General features: G+C 43.3%; 1 protein-coding gene across 1 annotated transcript in view; it reads right to left on the minus strand.

The window, feature by feature from the left end:
- Window positions 1–21,879, minus strand: part of nr1d2b (nuclear receptor subfamily 1, group D, member 2b) — a 69,573-nt gene that overhangs the window by 18,481 nt on the left and 29,213 nt on the right. The window contains 1 exon segment of the mRNA XM_037693625.1: window positions 16,870–17,014. Within this exon segment, the coding sequence (XP_037549553.1) occupies window positions 16,870–17,014 (145 nt within the window).

The raw sequence follows: 21,879 nt of genomic DNA on the forward strand, positions 1-21,879 counted from the left end.
GCCACAACTTTTTTGCTGCATCACACTCAGTGGAGCTAACTACCATGGGCCACACATCTTTGATGTATTCTTCGGTGGTTTCCTGGGGTTGTTTTTCTCTCACTAAGGTTTTCAGCTTTTTGTACTCACAATAACTGTCAGTTTCTGGGCCTGGGGCTTGGTTTTGTCTAGCCTGCCTGGGCTCATGGGTTGATTCAGGCATTTGATACGGTGGGCTTGTCTCGGCCGGGTATGTATCATCTTCCTCATCGGCCGATATTTCATCTCGCAATTTCTTCTCTGTTTCTTGGGCATACTTGTAGGCCGTCTTTTTCATTCTTCTTAGCATCACATCATGTACAATTCCTAGGTACGTGGTCCTAAATTTACTAGTTAAGGGTTTGTGGGCTGCTAAGGTGGGGTATGAGGGCATCATTAAAATGTTGGCCCACTCTCCCAAAGTAGCTTTAACAGTCAGTTCCACTGTCTCTTCTGACCTGTCTGCCCATACTGGTGGAATGTCATAGTGATTTTGGCCAGCTTCAGGGATGTAAGTTCACTCGCCTGCACCGGGCCCCAACTCAAGTCCCTGGCTAACCTTTCTGATACTCTATGTACGTCCAGTATTTCCACTCCTTTCTTTTGTCCTTTTCTTTGTCCTATTCTTAATGGCTTAACTGGACCGTCGTATTGGCCTGCTATTGATTCTAGACTGGCACTACCTTCGTCATCGGTTTCTTCCTGACTCGGGTCTGCATCTGGTTCTTCCTGAGAGCTCTCGTCGTCATCCTCCTCACTCTCTATGTTTAGGGGTTGTATTTTTGTGAATGTTTCACTTTTTGGCTGTCCTTCTCGTGAGTCAGCTCCGCTTCTGCGTCGTCTTGTGGTTGAACTTATCAGGTCATTTTCCGAGGGTGAGGTCAGGGACATTTTCGACCCCTGGGGACTGATCTTCAATGGGTCTTCACTTTTCTTGGCTCCCAGTGATGATCCCGGTGTCGATGATTTTTCTGTGTCTTCTTTCCCTAACTTTAGGGGTTCTCTGATTGGTCTTTCTTCTTGTTTTGTCATTGCGGCCACAACCCTGGATTTCCGATCTTCATCTAGATGAGTGGGGGTCACTATAATCATTTCTTTTAAGTGGGCTTCCGCTGGCATGTCTTTGGCCAGGTACGTCATTGAATTGACCGCTATTCTCTCAGCCTTCTCCCACTGCAAATGATGGGACCGGAGCCCATCTATTCCTATCACTATGCGTCTGAAGCCGAACTCTATGGCTCGGAACACTCCTTTCTGCAGAGCTTCTAACATTTCCTTGAGATACCTGGTCTCATCGGTTGCTTCTTTATAGCTTCGAATTGGGATGTGTATTATCGCATAGTACGGAGCATCAGCTCCACTGGTCATTCTTGTGTTTGGCTCTTTGCTATGTGGTCCACCAGTGAGTTGTTTTATTTCAGCTTGGTACTCCCTACCGGCTACTTTCTTTAAAGCTTTTCTGTAGGTTGAGTTATGGATTTTGTATTTATGATTTGTAAACACCAGTAACGCATCTGCCTCTATAGACCATGGTGTCCCTATCACTTGGTATACTCGGGTACCATTCTGAAACTTCACACATTGAGTCTCTTTCGGGAGTGGTTCTAGAACCTGTTTGAGCCCTGCTGTTTGCCTGATTTTCGTTTTTGGTTCTTTTTGAAAATTTTCTTTTTCCCCTTCCTCTTGACTGTAATCTGACTCAGGTTCTGGTTTTAAGTGTTTTTCTTTAGCCTTCTTTTTCCCATAAGTTTTTGGGGTTTCTCCTGAGGGGTTCTGTTTAGGATTCTCTTGTTTAATCGGCTGGTTTTTTAGTGGTTCTGTCTGTCTCTGCTCTCGCATTCCTCGTAACCCCCTTTCTGCCCACCCGGTTTCAGTGGTTTCGAGCCTCCCCATCCTGTCCACTATGCTTTGGGCGAGCAGGTCTAAGTTCTTGTCAACCTGTTTAAGATAGTCTTTGCACCCTGTGCCCTCATTATTACTTTCTTCAGGTTCGTTTTCCTTTTTGATCATACTTGCTAATAATCTCAGTTGCTCTGCTCTGGTTTCCTCGTCTGTATCAGAATGGTATTTGGGAGTTTCTCTGTACGCACTCAGGTTTGGAGTGGAGCTCACGAACGTGGGGGGGTGATGAGAGGCTGGAGGGTAAACTCCCTGCTTTAGCCTCGTGCCTCCTGGGTTTTCTCCTTCCCTTTTAATATTGAGGGGGGGTATATTCTTTAAGACCACGTCCTCTGGTTCGCTTTGGTCTTCTTCATTCTCCGATGCTTCGGGGGTTTGTACAACGGAGCTGTGCTCACTTTCAGGATCCATCTGTGATTTTCTCTCTTTTCTGTACTCCCTCATTCTTGCCAATTCTTCTTCACACTCTTTATATTTTGCTGTTGCCCTGCATAGAGGGTTTGTAATGTACCCATCTAATCCTGTCACTTTGGATATCATCTTTACTATGGGGTCATACTCGATTGAGGGGCTAATTATTGTCACTATTGTCGTCTCTTTTCGTGCCTCTATCTGTTGCACCCACCATTGTAACCATTTTTTTTACTTCTTTTTTTGATTTTGCTTCGCCTGGGTCTCTTACCACCACTGTTTGGACTCCCTTCCGGGCTTGCGTACAGCAAAACTTTCCTTTTTCTCTTATAAATTTTTCCAGTCCTTCCTCCAGAACTTTTCCATCTAGCTGGGGATTACTTTCTCTTAGTATTCCCTTCACTGCTGGATTCCAGGTATGATACCCTTTTCCATATAGGATGACTTCCACCCTGGTTACTCCTACTGGTTTTCCTCCTGTACTTTGTACCATTATCTTTTGGCCATCTGTCTTTCCTTCTACTGGCTTCTGTTCTTCTTGGCTCTCCTGAGCCGGCTCGGGTCTGTCTGGCTCTACACTCGTAGATGCCTCTCCTGAGGCCATCGTTATGTCTTTTCTTGTCGGGTCAAGTTTGTCGGCCCTCAAAATCTCCAGACTTTATCCTAACGTTTTGGACTAGGACAGACTAGCTGCTTACCTACGATTCTGGATTATGGTCAGTAACCCTCGTAAGCCTTCTACCCCTCCTCACTAGCCTCTAGTGATCTATTGGGGGTACTAACTGGGGGGTCTCCCAGTCACCAACAGCTCCTTACTGTCTAAAGCTGCTCTATCGACGCTTATCAGTCTTCTGTAGCACGTCTTCACTTCTGGGACCGTGTGGGTCCCATCTGGGGTGCCATGTCTGCTTTCCGATGAGCAAAGGTAACCACTGGATGTAGCGATAAGCACCTTTGCTTGCAGCCTCTCCACCAAGGGGTCCAGAAGCTTACTTCAGCGCCGTGGTATTACCTGTAGCTGTCTAAAGTAGCCTCATTAAGGCTGCGGCGAGGTGATTCATCCAGAATATTAACGACCTTTAATCCGTGAGTCACACCCTAATCTCACTCTGTTACCTCGAACCTCCAAGCAGCAGGGAATGGATCTTCTGGTCCAGAGAAACTCGCGTTGTGGCCGCTCACCTCTCACTCTAGCGTTGCAATTGTTAACTGTTCTGGTAATTTTTAGGGCCCTGGAAATGGGCACAAGGGTGTTTGTTATTCTGTAGCTAATAAACCTGTCAAAACCTCCTTTATTGATGTTTTTTTAAGTGAACCAAGCATTACCATGTATTTAGTTGATAAGAATGAAATAATAGTCCAGATTTGTACGTTTTGCTTTGCTTTTAATCAATAATTTGCGCAGGGGTACAGCAACAGGCACAATTTTATAATGATTAAATTTTCATGAGTACATAGGATACACTTTCTTCCCTAAACAAGGCGATGACTACTATCTGTGGAACTCTAAACCTCAAGAGCCCTTGAGGGTTTACAGATACTGCTTTCACATAAACCTTTCACAACTCAAGCCAAAAGATGTTCTCCCTCAACTCCCTCATGAACCAGAAACACCTTCGAGCAATTCTCACCAGTAACCAATTCAGTACTCCCAAATTTATTCTGTATGCTGTTCTTCCAATTTGTTGAAACAATTTAATTAGAGCAGAGTAAGAATGAGGTCGTCCGCTTACCATGATTTTGGAGTGACCCTTAGTGGGACACTTGTGGGGGTAAGGGCAAATTTCCTGTTCTCTAGGAGAGAGATACAGGCCAACCTCGAAGGCAAGTACAGCTATTCCAAATTAGAGGATCAGAGTTTTTGGACGGGCCCAGGTCAAGCGATTAATAGAAGTGGGAAACTCATCCAGTTTGAGTGTTGACGAAAGAAAGCTTAAATCCAATCCCATGTTAGTGAAGAAAAGAATTAACTCCCATCATCGTCTCAAAACTGGTAAAATCCAACTCCTTTTTGGGCTCCCTCTGATCCGATGAGCTTGTCCATCGCCTGTAATCCCCTCTGCTCGGCTCTTCAGTTCAGCTTCGACTCCGCATTGACCAAGTTTTATTCTGTTCAATCTGTATTTAAAGACTCATTCATCCCTCCTCCTCTTAAGGAGGGGTTATGGAAAATTACATCATCTCTTTTCCAGTAACTTCTCTGCTGTTTTGCACCTCAACCGGTTCAGACCGGTTTTCTCGGTACTTTCCAGAACTTGTTTTGCTCAAAGATGCGTCATCATGAGATGAGTTGTGTTTGAACCCTCTGACTCCTTGTTTTCCTCCTACTGCTCGAGGCAGGCCCAGACATGTTCTTAGGTGGGCATGCTCAGACATGTTCACTGTTACTGAGGCCTCTTCAACTTTACCATTTCACAAGCAAAAGTGAATCACACAATCCTTCATAAGATTATACAATGTCTTAAAGATTAACACTTTCATTAGTTGATTATGTGTTGATTATTAGTAAAACAGTTTGGTTACACATTATCAAAACAGTAAAACACTTTTGATTACACATTATCATGTTTAGCTAGATTTAAAGCAGGAGTTCAGTCCTTATGTTGCTGAGGAGAACTTTTGATCAGGCTTCATTTTTCTTAAAGCTGGTGATCTGTTCATGCATTATCACCACAGACACCTGGTTTATTGACAAGCTGCACCACCATCTTTTTAAGTGTGGGAACTAACTTGGATTTTTGCTCAACATTATAACATGTGGGCAGCACGGTGGCGCAACTGGTAGAGCTGCTGCCTCTCAGCGAACAGGTTCCTGGTTCAAACCCCGGTCCAGGAGCCTTTCTGGGTGGAGTTTGCATGTTCTCTCCGTGCATGCGTGGGTTTTCTCCGGGTACTCCGGTTTCCTCCCACAGACCAAAAACATGCATGTTAGGCTGATTGGTAACTCTAAATTGTCCCTAGGTGTGAGTGAGAGAGTGAATGGTTGTTTGTCTCGTTTGTCTCTATGTGGCCCTGTGATGGACTTGCGACCCGTCCAGGGTGTACCCCGCCCCTCGCACAGTGATTGCTGGACATGGGCACCAGCGACCCCCGTGACCCAAAATGGAATAAACGGGTAAAGAAAATGGATGGATGGATGGATGGATTATAACATGTTACCACTCTCAGCAAAAAGCTGTAGTTTATTCATTTGTGTTTTATTTCTTAGTTAGACAATGAAAAGTTAGTATAGACATGAAATGTTAAGTTCCACACTCCCCTCCCTCATTTTAAGTGGGTTTAATCCAAGCGTAGCTGCTGCCTCACTATCAAACCAACACTGATCTGTGGAGATGAGGGTAAACATAACTGTACGTTGGGAAACAACAGGTGACTGGACACTGGCTTGAAGACAGACGAGCTTCTCAGACTGCTCAGTTAAGAAGTAAAGAACCGGACCGGGGGGTGGGGGTGGGGGGCATGACTTCATGGATGAACCACCAACACCGAATGATCTAATCAGTTAGAAAATGCTCCTCCAGCTTGGTCCATATACTTTTACAGCCTTTTTCTTGTCCAAAAAAGTTCAATCTGGTCCTCTGAACATTCAAAAAAACAAAAAACAAAACAAAGCAAAAAAAAAAAAAGAAACGTTTCGTCTCTCATCCGAGAGACTTCCTCAGTCTGAGGTGAAGCATTCAGCTCAGTCTCTTAAATAGCACCTTCTCAGAGTGGATCAACCAGTTTGCTGCTGACAACCAAAACCAGCTGCTCACATGGTCAAGAATAGTCAACAGCCATCAGTGTGCTAATGATCCATTGTTAGGCTGATGGTCCTTCTTGAGCATGTGATCAGCTGGTTTTGGTTGTCAGCAGCAAACTGGTTGATCCACTCTGAGAAGGTGCTATTTAAGAGACTGAGCTGAATACAGCACATCAGACTGAGGAAGTCTCTCGGATGAGAGATGAAACGTTTCTATATTTTTTGGCTTTGTTTTTTTTGAATGTCCAGAGGACCAGATTGAACTTTTTTTGGATTTTTCTACCTGGATTATTGAGCATGCATCAGGACTTTTTGTTGTCCTAACTTTTTTAGATCTGTTTCAACAATCAAAAATTTAATTATATTTCTTTCTTTTTATTTTTAAAATTGTACATCTTTGTTTTACCAACTAAATTGTATTATGATTAACATATGGGTTTAAAAGATTTTAAAAGATATAAAAAAGCTCTCCGTAAAGCTAGAACTTTATATTGCTCATCTTTAATAGAGGAGAATAAAAATAACCCTAGGTTTCTGTTTAGTACTATTGCTAGACTAATTAAAAGTCTAATTTCTGTTGAACCATGTATCCCTACAACTATAAGTAGTGATGACTTTGTGAGATTCTTTATAAATTAAATTATTTCAATTAGAGAGAAAATTCAAACCATTTTTCCCTCTACTATATCTAGTCTCCTGTCAAATGAGGCAACTTTAAAAATGTCACTAGAGCCTGATTTATGTTTGGACAGTTTTTGTCCTGTTGAGCTCTCTGAACTGTCAAAAATAATAACCTCATCCAAACCATCCACATGTCTGCTAGATCCCATCCCAACCAGACTGTTTAAAGAGGTATTTCCCCTAATTAATGTCCACATTTTGGATCTACTTAATTTGTCTTTAATGGATGGTTATGTACCACAGAGCTTTAAGGTTGCTGTAATTAAACCTTTACTTAAGAAGTCTGATCTTGATTCAGAAATTCTGGCCAACTATAGACCTATATCTAATCTAACTTTCATCTAAAAAATTCTAGAGAAAATAGTTGGAGGTCAGTTGCGTGAACATCTACAAATAAATAATCTGTTTGAAGAGTTTCAGTCAGGGTTTAGAGCTTATCATAGCGCAGAAACAGCACTAGTAAAAGTAACTAATGATATTCTCATGGCCTCAGACAATGGACTTGTGTCTATACTGGTCCTGTTAGACCTCAGTGCTGCATTTGATACAGTTGATCACAATATTTTACTACAGAGGCTTGAATATGATATTGGGATTACAGGAACAGCTCTAAAATGGTTTAAATCATAGCTATCTGATAGATTCCAGTTCGTAAATGTAAATAATAAATCTTCTTCATACACCAAAGTTAGTCATGGAGTTCCTCAGGGCTCAGTGCTTGGGCCAATACTCTTTACTTTATATATGCTTCCATTAGGTAAAGTTATTAAACAGCATGGGATAAATTTCCATTGTTATGCTGATGACAGTTATATTTGTCCATTAAACCCAATGAATCCAATCAGCTACTTAGACTACAAGCATGTCTTAAAGATATAAAAACCTGGATGACCCTTAATTTTCTCCTGTTGAACACAGACAAAACTGAGGTTTTGGTTTTTGGACCTGAGCACCTTAGGAATGAATTTTTCAGTCTTTCTCCCTCCTTAGATGGCATTAATCTGTCCTCCAGCTCTAAATGGTGTTATTTTTGATCAGGACATGTCTTTTATCCCCCACATTAAAAACGTTACTAGAACTGCCTTCTTCCACCTGCGTAATATCACTAAAATTAGAAACATCTTATCTAAAAATGATGCAGTAAAACTGGTTCATGCATTTGTCACGTCTAGACTGGACTATTGCAATGGTTTATTATCTGGGTGTCCAAATACTTCTTTAAAACATCTTCAGTTGATCCAAAATGCTGCTGCCAGAGTCTTAACTGGAGTTAGTAGGAGAGATCATATATCTCCAGTTTTAGCTTCTCGCTATTGGCTCCCTGTCAAATCCAGAATAGAATTCAAAATCTTACTTCTAACCTACAACGCTCTCCACAACCTAGCTCCATCTTATATTACACATCTTATTGTTCCATATTTTCCTAACAGAGCACTTCGCTCTCAGACTGCAGGTTTACTTGTGGTTCCTAGAATTTACAAAAACAGAATGGGAGGCAGATCTTTTAGTTATCAGGCTCCTCTCTTGTGGAACCAACTTCCAATCTTTGTCCGTGATGCTGACACATTATCCAGTTTTAAAACTAGTCTTAAGACTTTCCTTTTTGCTAAATCCTATAGTTAGGGTCGGCTTGGGTTTCTTGAGCTGTCCCTTAGTTATGCTGCTATAGGCTAAGACTGCTGGAGGAAAAACTGACCACAATTTTCACTCTATTACTGTCTTTACTTACTCTGCTCAACCTGTTTTGTATTTGTAATTATTTTTTCTATCCTTAACATGTGTTTTTTTGTCTTTCAGATACACCTGGACCTATACCTGGACCTATACCTGGACCTATTCTATGTTCGTCTGTCTCTCCTTCCTGTCCTCTCAACCAGCCGGTCAAAGCAGATAGCCGCTTGTCCTGAGCCTGGTTCTGCTGGAGGTTTCTTCCTTTTAAAAGGGAGTTTTTCCTTTCCACTGTTGCCACTTTGCTTGCTCAGGATGGGAGACTGCAACGAAGCCAAGATTCAACTTGTCTGCTGGATTCCTTAGATAGAGAACTTTACTAATTGGCTTTTATGTATGTGAATGTTCCTGTAAAGTGCCCTGAGACAACTTTGTTGTGATTTGGCGCTATATAAATAAACTGAATTGAACTGAATTGAATTGAAAAGGATTGTATTCTGTTTTTATTTATATTTACAGTGCCTTGCGAAAGTATTTGGCCCCCTTGAACTTTTCAACCTTTTGCCACATTTCAGGCTTCAAACATAAAGATATAAAATTTTAATTTTTTGTGAAGAATCAACAACAAGTGGGACACAATTGTGAAGTGGAATGAAATTTATTGGATGTGTCAAACTTTTTTAACAAATAAAAAAGTGAAAAGTGGGGCATGCAATATTATTCGGCCCCCTTGCATTAATACTTTGATTCAAAAGTTTGAAAAGTTCAAGGGGGCCAAATACTTTCGCAAGGCACTGTCCCTAAAAAGTCCCAACTTCAAAACTGGTGTTTAACTTTTGGAGTTTCATTAAAATCACCAATCAGCCAATCGCTGCTGAGATATTTAAGGTTTCAAATTTTTAAACATAATAATTCAAATTAAATTTAAATCAAATTATTTATTTTTTCTGATAGGCCCTGGACAAAGCCAGATGCTTTTCTTTCCTCTCCTGCCTCCTCCTGCTGTTGCTCTTTGTTCTGTCTTTACACATCTTCTGTTGTTGTTAATTATTTTGGATCTGGTCAGCTGCTCTCTCAACGCAGTTGGTAACATTTTCTAGACGAGGAGAGAGGGTGCAGGAGAGCCCTCATGTCCTGAAGGGACACACGCAGCTGGATATGTCCTGGAATCCTGGGTGTGTGGAAGATGATGTGCCTGTCTGTGCTGTCTGTTGAGGACGTAGAAGACGCGTACATCATTGGATTTATGATAACAGGGTTTCAGGTTTTTGGACTCGGTGGATACCTGGGTTATTGGCTAACAAGGAAGACGTTGGCAGCAGTTTCGTCAATAATGAAGCTGCCTGCCTTATATGAAGGATTACTCCATGCTTCGAGCTCTCAGACTCATTTGCTTTGTGAGCTGAACCATGAGCTGGACATGATTTCTGAGAATCGTGGACCACTTGCAGCTCCTAGGACTCACTGGCATGAAGGATTTGACCTTAGAGAAGGTTAACAAGCACGGACCGGCAGAATGTCCACACATCTGGCTGTTTGGATTCACCACTGAGTGAACCAGCAGAAAAGAAGGCAGACATGAACTCAGTAGAGTCTGTCTGTCCAAAACAACTGTTGTTTATCAGAATTTGGCCTCCCCGCTGGCCTTGGATAGGCCACCTTATCTCACACTGCTCCTGGTGGATAAGTAAATTAAGAAGCTCTGTCCATCACAGGGACACACAGAACCAAATGAAACAACCATATAATTTTTTCTCTCTCTCTCTCTCTCTCTCTCTCTCTCTCTCTCTCTCTCTCTCTCTCTCTCTCTCTCTCTCTCTCTCTCTCGTGAGAGGAAGGTGTGTGTGGAGGAGCTGAGGAAGGGAGATCGTAAGTATTATAGCATATTATAAATCTTTAACTTTTCTTTATCACTGTTTTCACTGGGTTTCATGTTATTTGTTTAAATTGTTATTTTGTGTTAGTTTCGCCACGTTTTAAGGTTTTTCTTTTTTGGTTTGGGTGTGGCCGTCAGGTGCACCTGGCTGGCCGGCGCCTAGACGCCATGGTGGTAGGAAGCACGGGGAACTTCTCCACGCTGACACGGAAGAACGGCATCAAGGTGGGTGCTGGTTCTTCGTGCAGCGTGGAGGAAGTTTGTTTAGCGGTGGGGGAGGTGGTTGGACACGGGTCCATTAAATCTGCAGCTCGCATGAACGGGGCTGTAGTGATTTTTGTTGACACCGAGGAGAAAGCTCGGCAGCTGGTCGAGGCTGGCATATCAGTGGGAGACTTGTTTTTACAGGTGTCACCACTGATGCTGCCAGCCACGAAGATCACCTTGTCTAATGTCCCCCCGTTTATTAGTGACGAGTTCCTAATCAAGGAGTTGTCCAGACATGGGAAGGTGGTGTCCCCGATCAAGAAAATCTTGACGGGGTGTAAATCCCCCCTTCTCAAGCACGTTGTCTCTCACAGGAGACAACTGTTTATGATTCTTAATAAACGGGGGGAAGAATTCAACGTTAGGTTTCATGTAAAGCTTGACGATTTTGAGTACCTCTTATTCGCGACTTCTGCAAATATGAAGTGTTTTGGATGTGGACAGGAGGGGCACGTTATAAAAATGTGTCCAAACAGAGCCGGGCCGGTTCCGCCCGCTGCTGCGGGGGACCCCCCGGCTGCCGCGGGTGCCCCTCCCGATGCTGCTGCGGGGGGGTCCGCGGCTGCTGCGGGGGACCCCCCGGCTGCCGCGGGTGCCCCTCCCGATGCTGCTGCGGGGGGGTCCGCGGCTGCTGCGGGGGGTTCCGCGGCTGCCGCTGGTCCCCCTCCCGCCGCTGCTGCGGAGGAGTTCGCGGCGCCCACTGACAAGGTCTGTAATAGTGACGAGTTGCCAGCTGTGGGTGGGGGCACGGGTGTGTGTGGGGATGAGGGTGACATCACGGAGGTGTGTGGTGGTGGTGGAGAGAACGGAGTTGTTGTGGAGGGTGGAAAGGAGGCTCGGGGGGAGGTGGGGGTGAACAACGGAGAACGAGAAATGCAGGAGGGCGATGAAGAGTTAGTGTGTGGTGATCGGGAGGAGAAAGTGGAGGTGGATGGAGAAATAAAAGGTGCAAGACAGAAAAGTGAGAGGTCAGGAGCTGGTGTGGAGGGGGAAGCAGGGGCTGTTATAGAGGATATGGAGTTGGGGGCCCCAACCCAGGTGAAGAGACGAGGTAAAAGAAAAAATACAGATGCTGCTGCACATGCCAGCAAACAACTCAGCAAAATAGCTGCAGAGGAGAAAGAGGGATCAGACAGCGACAGTGAGGGCTGGGGTTCTGATTTCAGTGAGTCCTCCCGTGCCTCACAAGCTGACAAAAGTGAACCAAGATACCCTGCAGAATTATTCCTCACCTTCCTACAACAAACCAAAGGGCTGAGAGGAGTCAAAATAGAAAGCCACTTCCCAAACTTAAGGACTTTCTGCTCCTCAGCCAGGCATCACATCAGGCACAAACAGGAATCAGGCCTCACTGACCAACAAGTTTACAGACTGAAGAAATTAATGAGCACAGCACGTAAACACTTCTGAACAATGACATACACACACGTTTTAATAATTTTTATAGTTTTATGGTACACGCTTCTTAACTTTTTACCCATGGATACTTTTAAAATAGCATCTTTAAACACAAACGGGGCAAGAGAAGTTTTGAAACGTGAATTTATTTATCAGACCATAAACAATAAAAAGATCGATGTACTATTCCTTCAAGAGACACATAGTGATGCACTAAATGAAGCAGAATGGCGCAGGGAGTGGAAAGGAGAGGCCATTTTAAGCCACGGCACGTCTAAGAGTGCAGGCGTGGGAATCCTTTTTACAAAGTCCTTCACTCCCAGCCACATAGAGACACGACACATTGTTCAAGGTAGATGTCTTTTAGTCAAAACTTGTTTTGATCATTTTAATGTAGTTTTTATCAACATTTACGCTCCCACCACCAATGCAGAGAAAAAACGTTTTTTAGAAGAAATTGGGGAGAGGTTGGGAGATTGTGGGACTGAAGACTATGTTTTTATAGGTGGGGATTTTAACTGCACCGAAGACGAATCTCTGGACCGCAATCATGCAGAGCCTCATCCGGCAGCCCAGCGTGTCCTGAGGCAGCTGATCGCGTCTCACGGCCTGGTGGACGTATGGAGGAGGATGCACGCAGGCTCCAGGCAGTACACGTGGTCCCACCTTAAAGAAAATCGCATTTCGCTGGCTCGCCTCGACCGCTTTTATTGTTTTAAACATCATTTTAACGTGTTTAAAGCTTGTCAGATCTTACCAGTAGCTTTTACAGACCACTCGCTGATTTTAGGTAAAGTTTTTATCAGAAACATTTTACCTAGGAGCGCCTACTGGCATTTTAACTCAGTTTTAACTTATGACCGTAGTTTTAAGGAGATTCTGAGTTATTTTATGACGGGTTTTAGACAGAGGAAGAGAAATTTTACGTGTTTGCAACAATGGTGGGACCACGGTAAAGTTGAAATAAAACTGCTGTGTCAGCAGCACACTCTCAACGTCACTCGCAACATCACCAGATCTATCAAGGATCTGGAGATTGATATAGTGGAGCTAGTACAACTCAGTGAATCCACAGGAAACCGAGAGCACTTTGAAGCTCTCAAAGAGAAAAGGTTAGCCTTAACCAACCTGCTGGACGCGAAGGTCCAGGGCGTGTTGGTCAGGTCCCGGATGCAGACCATCACAGAAATGGATGCTCCCTCTAGCTTTTTCTTTGGCTTGGAGAGGAAAAACGGGCAGAGAAAAGAGATCCACTCTCTGCTATCGGACACCGGGCAGCAGCTGAGTGAGCCAGGCCAGATCAGGAGGAGGGCCGTGGAGTTCTACTCCTCGTTATTCCAAAGCGAATACGAGAGAGAGGACGAACTGTTCGGAGAGTTCTGCAGTGAGCTACCCCAGGTCTCTGAGGAGACCAACGCCCATCTGGGGCGCCCCCTGGGACTTCACGAGCTCCGCACGGCCCTCCAAAGCATGCAAGGCCAGAAGGCACCCGGTATAGATGGACTCACCGTAGAGTTTTACAAAGCCTACTGGGACATCCTGGCAGAGGATCTACTGGGTGTCTTCAACGAAAGCCTGAACGCCGGCTCACTCCCGCTGTCGTGCCGCAGAGCGGTCATCGCTCTCCTGCCCAAAAAAGGGAACCTACAGGACCTGAAGAACTGGCGCCCGGTGTCCCTGCTCTGCACCGACTATAAAATCCTCTCCAAGGTCTTGGCTACCAGAATGAGAGAAGCTATGGAGCAGGTCATCCACCGGGACCAGACCTATTGCGTCCCCAGCAGGTCCATGGTAGATAACATCTATCTGATTCGAGACGTTTTGGAAGTCTCCAGTTCATTGGGCCTGAACACAGCCTTGGTCTCACTTGACCAAGAAAAAGCTTTTGACCGCGTCGAGCACGGCTTTCTCTGGGAAACTATGGGGAAGTTCGGGTTCGGCGCTGGTTTTATAGCTAAGATCCAGGTGCTGTACAGTGGTGTTGAGAGTGTGCTGAAGATCAACGGTAGCTTGTGTGCTCCTTTTAAGGTGTGTAGAGGCGTTCGGCAGGGCTGCGCGCTCTCGGGGATGCTCTACGCACTCTCCCTGGAACCCCTCCTCCGAAAGATTCGAGCAAAGGTCCGTGGTTTTATTACACCCGGTTTTAACAACAGAGTGGTTTTATCCGCCTACGCTGACGACGTTGTTGTTTTTATCAAAAACCAGAAGGACGTAGACATTTTAAAAAAAGTTACCGAAAGTTTCTCCACCCTGTCCGCTGCGAGGGTGAACTGGGGAAAGAGCACAGCCCTCGCCGTGGGTGAGTGGCCTGAAGGACTCCCAGTTCTCCCTCAAAGCCTCCAGTGGAGGAGAGACGGGTTTAAATATCTCGGTGTCTACCTGGGAGATAACGATGCGATCAGGAAAAACTGGGTAAACGTTAAAGAAAAGTTTGAGGATAAAATACAAAAATGGAAATGGCTGCACTCCCAGATGTCCTACAGAGGCAGAGTGCTAGTTTTGAACAACCTGGTCGCATCGCAGTTGTGGCACAAACTGGCCGTTTTAGACCCACCTCCAGACCTGTTGAAACAACTACAGTCTGAGATGGTGGAGTTTTTCTGGAAAGGTCGGCATTGGGTGCCACAGTCGGTTTTATTTTTACCAAGAGAGGAGGGGGGACAGGGCCTTGTCCATCTGGCCAGCAGGACGGCAACTTTTAGAATGCAGTTCCTCCAAAAATACCTGGCAGGAGCTGCTGATACAGTGTGGAGAGATGTGGCCAGCTGCATCCTCAGAAGAGTGAGCGGGTTGGGGCTGGATGCGGCTCTGTTTCTAACTAATGTTGACCGTTTACAGCTAACGGGGCTACCCAAGTTCTATCAGAGTGTTTTTAAATTATGTTCCCCTTTTAAATTCGACAGAACAAAAACGAATAATTCTCTGCATTGGCTTTTAGAAGAACCGTTAGTCTGTGGAGCGAGACTGGACGTCTCTGACAGCACAGTGCCAGGGCTGCCGACGGTGCTTTGCAGGTCTGGGACGGTGACCCTGAGGCGCCTGGTGGAGACGGCCGGACCAGACTTCTCCGGCGTACAGAAAGTGGCCTCGTTGCTCGGGGTCCGGTCTGCCAGACTGGTGCGGCGCTTCATGGACCTGTTGAGGGAGAGGTTGACTGCTAGAGAGGGGCACCTCCTGCAGCTGTGGTCCGCGGAAGGTCGCCCGCCTGATCCGACGGACCCGTTTCCAGACACCCACCTGGTTCCTAACCTCGGGGACAGCAGCGGTCCCCTTCTTCGTGACACAGGCCCAAAGGTGGACTTATGCAGATCGGGGCAAAAAGTACTCTACAGAACCTACGTGAAAGTGCTGAATAAGAGGACCCTGCACAACAGAGCCGTTTGTGTCTGGGACGGCAAGTTCGGAGAGCAGAAGCCCCAGTGGAGGACACTCTACAAACCTCCGATTAAAAAACGGACTGGTGACCTTCAATGGAGGGTCCTTCATGGCGCCATTGCTACAAACTCTTTTTTATCTGTCATCAGTCCCGGGGTTTTAAACGAGTGTCCTTTTTGCAATTTGCCAGAGAATGTCTTTCACGTTTTTATGGATTGTGTTCGACTAACAGTTTTTTTTAGCCTCTTAACAAAGATTTTTAACCTGTTTGACACAGTTTTTACCCAATCTGTTTTTATCAACGGTGTATTTTACAGCAGGGCCACTAAAGGCAAGTCCCAAATTTTAAATTTTTTAATCGCCGAGGCAAAGATGGCAATATATTTGTCTCGCAGGGACAGATTGCAGGATGGACCTCACCTCGATGCTGTGTCTCTGTGGAGGTGCAACGTCAGGGCCAGGTTGGCCTTGGAGTTTCAATTCCACAGGGACACTGGGGATTTAGAAAGGTTTTTGAAACTGTGGGGATTTAAAAATGTTCTATGCACCATCTCTGATCAGAAGGAACTGACAATCAACAAGCTTTTAATGTAAACGCTCTAGTTTAAGCTTGTCCTGATCATGTTTTTTTACTAGTGTTTTTAAAACTGTTTTTTTTGATAACTGTGTAAATAAAGTTTTGTTAAAAATCAAAAAAAAAAAAAAAAATCTCTCTCTCTCTCTCTCTCTCTCTCTGTCTCTCTCTCTGTCTCTCGTTTTTGGTCTGTGGGAGGAAACCAGAAATATATTTTTATCTGCTTTGCATCAATCAACTTGAATGAATAACGCGTACGTACGTGTGTACTGTACGCAGAGGGTTCAGACTTTGTACTCCAGCGTACACCCCGAGCAGCTGCAGAGCAGCTTCACAGACAAGGGGCGTTTACCTTCGGTACAAATTGAGGTCACCAATTGGTCATTTGATGACACCTACTGGATTGATTGACAGGTCGGAAAAAAAAAAGCGAGCGCTGGCAGGCTCAGCCGCAGCGGTGTTCTGTGTTTATATGTTGTTAATAAAAAGATCTAAAAAATTTAAAAAAACAGAAAGCGCTGGCTCTTTAGCCCACACATCAGACCAGCCCACCAGGAAATCTCCAGACCCTTCCGCAGCCACGCTGGACCTGAGTTTAATTCGCTCGTGACAAATTCCTTAATTTCTCATCATTTCAGTCATGACATCAACGGAGGAGGAAGAGATCACTTGCCTCTTGGCAAAAAAACTAAGGAAAAGGCCAGATCAGAGATGAAGAAGGGGAATTTAATACATTGGTGTCGCATACAAAACAGTCCGTCGCTGGGCAGTTTATAAAATTTGAGCTTTGCACGGACATGCCCCAGGGTGTACGCTCGTACCTCCGCGTACGCATGTGCGTACCTCTGCATATGGACGTACGTGGTAGTATAATGGGGGCTAAAGAGTGAATGAGTCACAGTTCCTGACCCACACTGAAGTGTTTGGTTGAAAGTGCTGCTGTTTGTTTCAGGTACTCACAGTCTCTGGACATTCCCAGCAGGAGGCATTTCTTAAAGCGGCACTGCTGGCACCGGTTTCTGTTCATTCTCATGATGGGGCAGCTCTCGTTCTTAAGGCACGTCTTATACTGGATGTTCTGCTGGATGCTCCTCCTGAAAAAGCCCTAAGGAGTTGCACAGAGCAGCAGAACAATGAGACTTTGTGCAGCGACCAGGATTGTCATGAGACACTCAGGACAAGATGAGACCAAAGGTCCACAAGACCAAGACAATACTGGAACTTTATTTCAGGCTGGTCAGACTGGCCTGTCTTCTGTCTGATTTCTCTTGAATCACTTCTGCCCTTGTGTTTCATGCATGAACATCTAAGTTCTCATTAAAACTGGGTGACCTTTGCTCTCTGGTGCATCTAACTCACTTTGACAAGAAAGCAAAATTTAAAAAATCCAATCAAGGGCCTTTCTTCAAAATATAGTTTGCATTAGTCAGAAAAAACAGCATTTACAATTTTTAAAATATTATTATTATTATTATTATTATTATTTGACTTATTAATTTCTTACATTTTATTCTTTATTCACTTTTTTGACTAATAAAAAAAATACTACAGCATTTCAAAACGGGTAAAAAAACTCTTCAATTAAAAAAAAAACTAACAGTTTTTTGTAGTGAACTAAGCCTCCGGTCAAAACCTGCCTCTGAGGACCTTCATGGGACAGGAACTGTTATTTCATTGATTTGAATCCAGAAATACAAATTAGCTCATCCAGAGACTTTCTAATTGTATCCTGAACTAATCAATTGAAAGAACGCTCTCTTTTTTATGTTATCATTACTATTTTTACAATGTCTTGATAATCAAAGGTGTGTTTAGTTCAAACCATTTTAAATGTTGAAGTGAACCACTCATTTTAAATCAACTGTGAAACAGTATTAATGATTTTTAATCCTCATTCAAAGTAGAAATCAAGTTAGATGTCTGTTACAAAGTAATTATGCATTTTGATCTTCCGTCTGAAATGAGAAGTAGTGATGTCGGTCGAAAGTCAGAAAGAAGTTATTAGAACGAAGTGGATTGTTTTTAAACCTAGCAGACGGTAAATAAGAAGCTACTGGCACCTGCTTCCTCCCACTTCGCCATAACATTTCTCTGTCTGTTCCTAAACATTTCTCTGTCTGTTCCTAAACATCTTCGCTGTTTTTCTGACTTGTAGTAACCTCTTACGTCACTAAAACCACACCCCTGTTGGTTCTTTCAACCAATCAGGACTTCCCAAAAGGGACCGGAAGCAGAACTCTTTAAAAGTCGACACTTCCTAGTTCCAGTTAGTTCTGGAGAGAACAGAAGTTCCATGGAGAAGGAAGACAGTGCGACTTTGCAAGGGTGAAGTCCACGGTGGTCATTTTCTGAAAGATGACACCTGTCTGGAGTGTTGATTCCGGTCATTACGCCAAAGACCTATTCAACATCTCAGGAGTTCAGCACGTTTGCTGAAATTCCACTTAACTTAATCCTATCTTTCGGGGAAGTTTATTTTGGAAGCTGGGCCAGTCAGCCTCGTCATCCCAAGTTGATGAGAAGCGGATAAATCCCTGGAGGTAAAAAGACTCAGCCTTGCTGGACTTCAGGAGAAGGCCTCTCAGAAACCCCACCAAGGTAAAGAGTCGACGCTCAGGTACCATTTAGCTGAAATCACCGGGAAACATGCTATCTGGTTTCAAACAAGATAACTCCCCATCTTTTCTTTATTATCTTAGTTAACCCTAAGTATCCACTTTCCCTTCTTAAACTTTACTCCATCTCTATATTTCTCTGCCAGTAAAAAGATAAGCTAAAGTCTGCAGACATTAATTTAAGATCTAAGGAAATGTCTGTTGTTTTTATTAAATAAAACGTACCAAGTTTTATTAATCAGAGCCGATCGGAATAATCAAGTGTACAATGTTTTGATGTTAAATTTTGATTCTGTTAATAAATGACAACATTCATTTTGATGGGTCAAAGAAAATTAACGTCTCATGTCACTGATTAGACCATCTCCCACACAGTATCTCTGTCACATATCTGTCAAGTAGCTCGAAAAAGAGAGAACCCGTTATTAAATATTGATTGTAGTGGAGCTCCTAAGCTAACTAACCCTACATCACTACATTTTTACCCCTAGAATTACAGGAGAAAACACAAAAAGATCATGTAGATAATTCAGACACTGTAATCATGATGCGTTTTCACTCTGAGCTCTGACAGAACTACTCTCAGAACTGGAGGACATTAGAGTGCAACTCTTTTGCATGTCTTATTATTATTTTCATCACAAAAAAAAGTTTTTAACACAGATGAGCAGAGACAAACAGCTGGAGTAGTGAGCATGTTGGATGGGACAGTCAGATTAATTCACCTCCACCTCTCTGCAAATTTTGAATAACTCTTTTTCCTTTCAAGCCAAACTAATTAACAAAGTTCAATTTTTTTTTTTTCTGTTTTCAAAATTAACAAAACACTGCCCTGAGCCTGTTTTAAAAAAAAAAAATACAGACACTAACAGGTTTGTAATGTTTTGAAAGAAAAACACACAAAGGTCAAACAAAATAACTTTGACAAACATGAATTAATTAATTAATTAATGAAACTGGCTTTGATAAAAAGGATGGCACTCCTAGAAAAGACTGAAACTAATTTATCCACAGGGACATTAAACTAAGATGTACCGTATTTTTAGGCCTATAAGTCGTGTTTTATTCATTAGTTTTTTTTGCATAATTTACATGCCCTGCAACGTACAAACCGGATTCCAAAAAAGTTGGGACACTAAACAAATTGTGAATAAAAACTGAATGCAATGATGTGGAGGTGCCAACATCTAATATTTTATTCAGAATAGAACACAAATCACAGATCAAAAGTTTAAACTGAGAGAATGTATAATTTTAAGGGAAAAATCTGTTGTTTCCAAATTTCATGGCATCAACAAATCCCAAAAAAGTTGGGACAAGTCCATTTTTACCACTGTATGGCATCCCCCCCTTCTTCTTACAACACTCAACAGACGTCTGGGGACAGAGGAGACCAGTTTCTCAAGTTTAGAAATAGGAATGCTCTCCCATTCATGTCTAATACAGGCCTCTAATTGTTCAATCATCTTGGGCCTTCTTTGTCACACCTTCCTCTTTATGATGCGCCAAATGTTCTCTATAGGTGAAAGATCTGGACTGCAGGCTGGCCATTTCAGTAACCGGATCCTTCTCCTACGTAGCCATGATTTGTGATTGCTGCAGAATGTGGTCTGGCATTATCGTGTTGAAAAATGCAGGGTCTTCCCTGAAAGAGATGACGTCTAGATGGGAGCTTATGTTGTTCTAGAACCTGAACATAGTTCTCTGCATTAATGGTGCCTTTCCAGACATGCAAGCTGCCCATGCCACAAGCGCTCATGCAACCCCATACCATCAGTGATGCAGGCTTCTGACCAGAGCGTTGATAATAACTTGGGTTACCTTGTCCTCTCTGGTCCGGATGACATGGCATCCCAGTGTTCCATAAAGAACTTCAAATCGTGACTCATCTGACCACAGAACAGTCTTCCATTTTGCCACACTCCATTTTAAATGACCCCTGGCCCAGTGCAAATGTCTGAGCTTGTGGAGCTTGCTTAGAAATGGCTTCCTCTTTGCACTCTAGAGTTTCAGCTGGCAATGGCGGATGCCACGGTGGATGGTGTTCACTGACAATGCTTTCTGGAAGTATTCCTGAGCCCATTCTGTTATTTCCTTGACAGTGACATTCCTGTTTGAGGTGCAGTGACGTTTAAGGGCCCAGAGATCACGAGCATCCAGTAGAGTTTTACGGCCTTTACCCTTACGCACAGCAATTGTTCCAGATTCTCTGAATCTTTTGATGATGTTATGCACAGTTGATGATGATAACTTAAAAGTCTTTGCTATTTTATGCTGGGTAACACCATTCTGGTATTGCTGCATTATCTTTCTGTGCAACAATGGTGGAATTGGTGATCCTCTTACCATCTTGGCTTCTCTCAGAAGCCAAGATGGCTTCATTATATGCTCAATTTCCTTTTGCCAGCCACTTATTGCTACTTGTCACAACTTTTTTTGGGATTTGTTGACACTGTGAAATTTTGAATCAACATATTTTTCCTTTAAAATGTTACATTTACTCAGATTAATCTTTTGATCTGTCATCTATGTTATATTGCGAATAAAATATTGACATTTGCCATCTCCACATCATTGCATTCAGTTTTTATTCACAATTTGTTTAGTATCCAAACTTTTTTGGAATCCGGTTTGTATATGCTGAAGCGACATATTTATGGATTTTTCCATATTTATGAACCAATTTCTGGCTGAGATATGACCGTTTTCATTCATTCTGACTGAAAATATTGAACACTACCATTTTCAGCTGCTAGATGGCACTCGAGCGGTATGGCATGCCATTGTATCATGTAATAGGTAAACATGGCTATTAATGACACAATCAGCTTGCCATAAGCTGCCACCTTCATCCAGCTCACCTGGAGCAACCATCACATCAGCTTCATTTCTCTGCACCGCCCTGGTGAAATGCAGCTGATTTGTCCATTGAAGTGCATTTATTAAGTAAAAGTTCAACTGAGACACATCTTTACTATAATGTCGAGCAAACAAATAATTGTTTTAGGTGCTTTTCATGTTAAATTTCAAAGAAATGCACAGTGAGTCCTTCCATGCACGCTCCTACTTTGCGTATCGTCTTTTGAAATGCAGCTGAATTGTTATTCAACCTTTATTTAGACAGGTACATCCCATTGAGCCTCGAGGACTCATTTACAAGAGAGACCTGATTTCAACAAAGAATGATGACAACAATGGACAATAGCGACAACAATAAACAGTTATATCAAGTCATACAAATTTTATTTTTATTATTTTTAATTGACCGTCAAAGTGCATTTATTAATGAAAAGTTAAGACTGAGACACACCTTTACTATAATGTGGAGCAAACAAATAATTGTTTTTAAGCATTA

The sequence above is a fragment of the Nematolebias whitei genome, chromosome 19 (assembly GCF_014905685.2).
Source record: "Nematolebias whitei isolate Nwh7 chromosome 19, NemWhi1, whole genome shotgun sequence".
In the NCBI taxonomy this organism is placed as follows: Eukaryota; Metazoa; Chordata; class Actinopteri; order Cyprinodontiformes; family Rivulidae; genus Nematolebias; species Nematolebias whitei.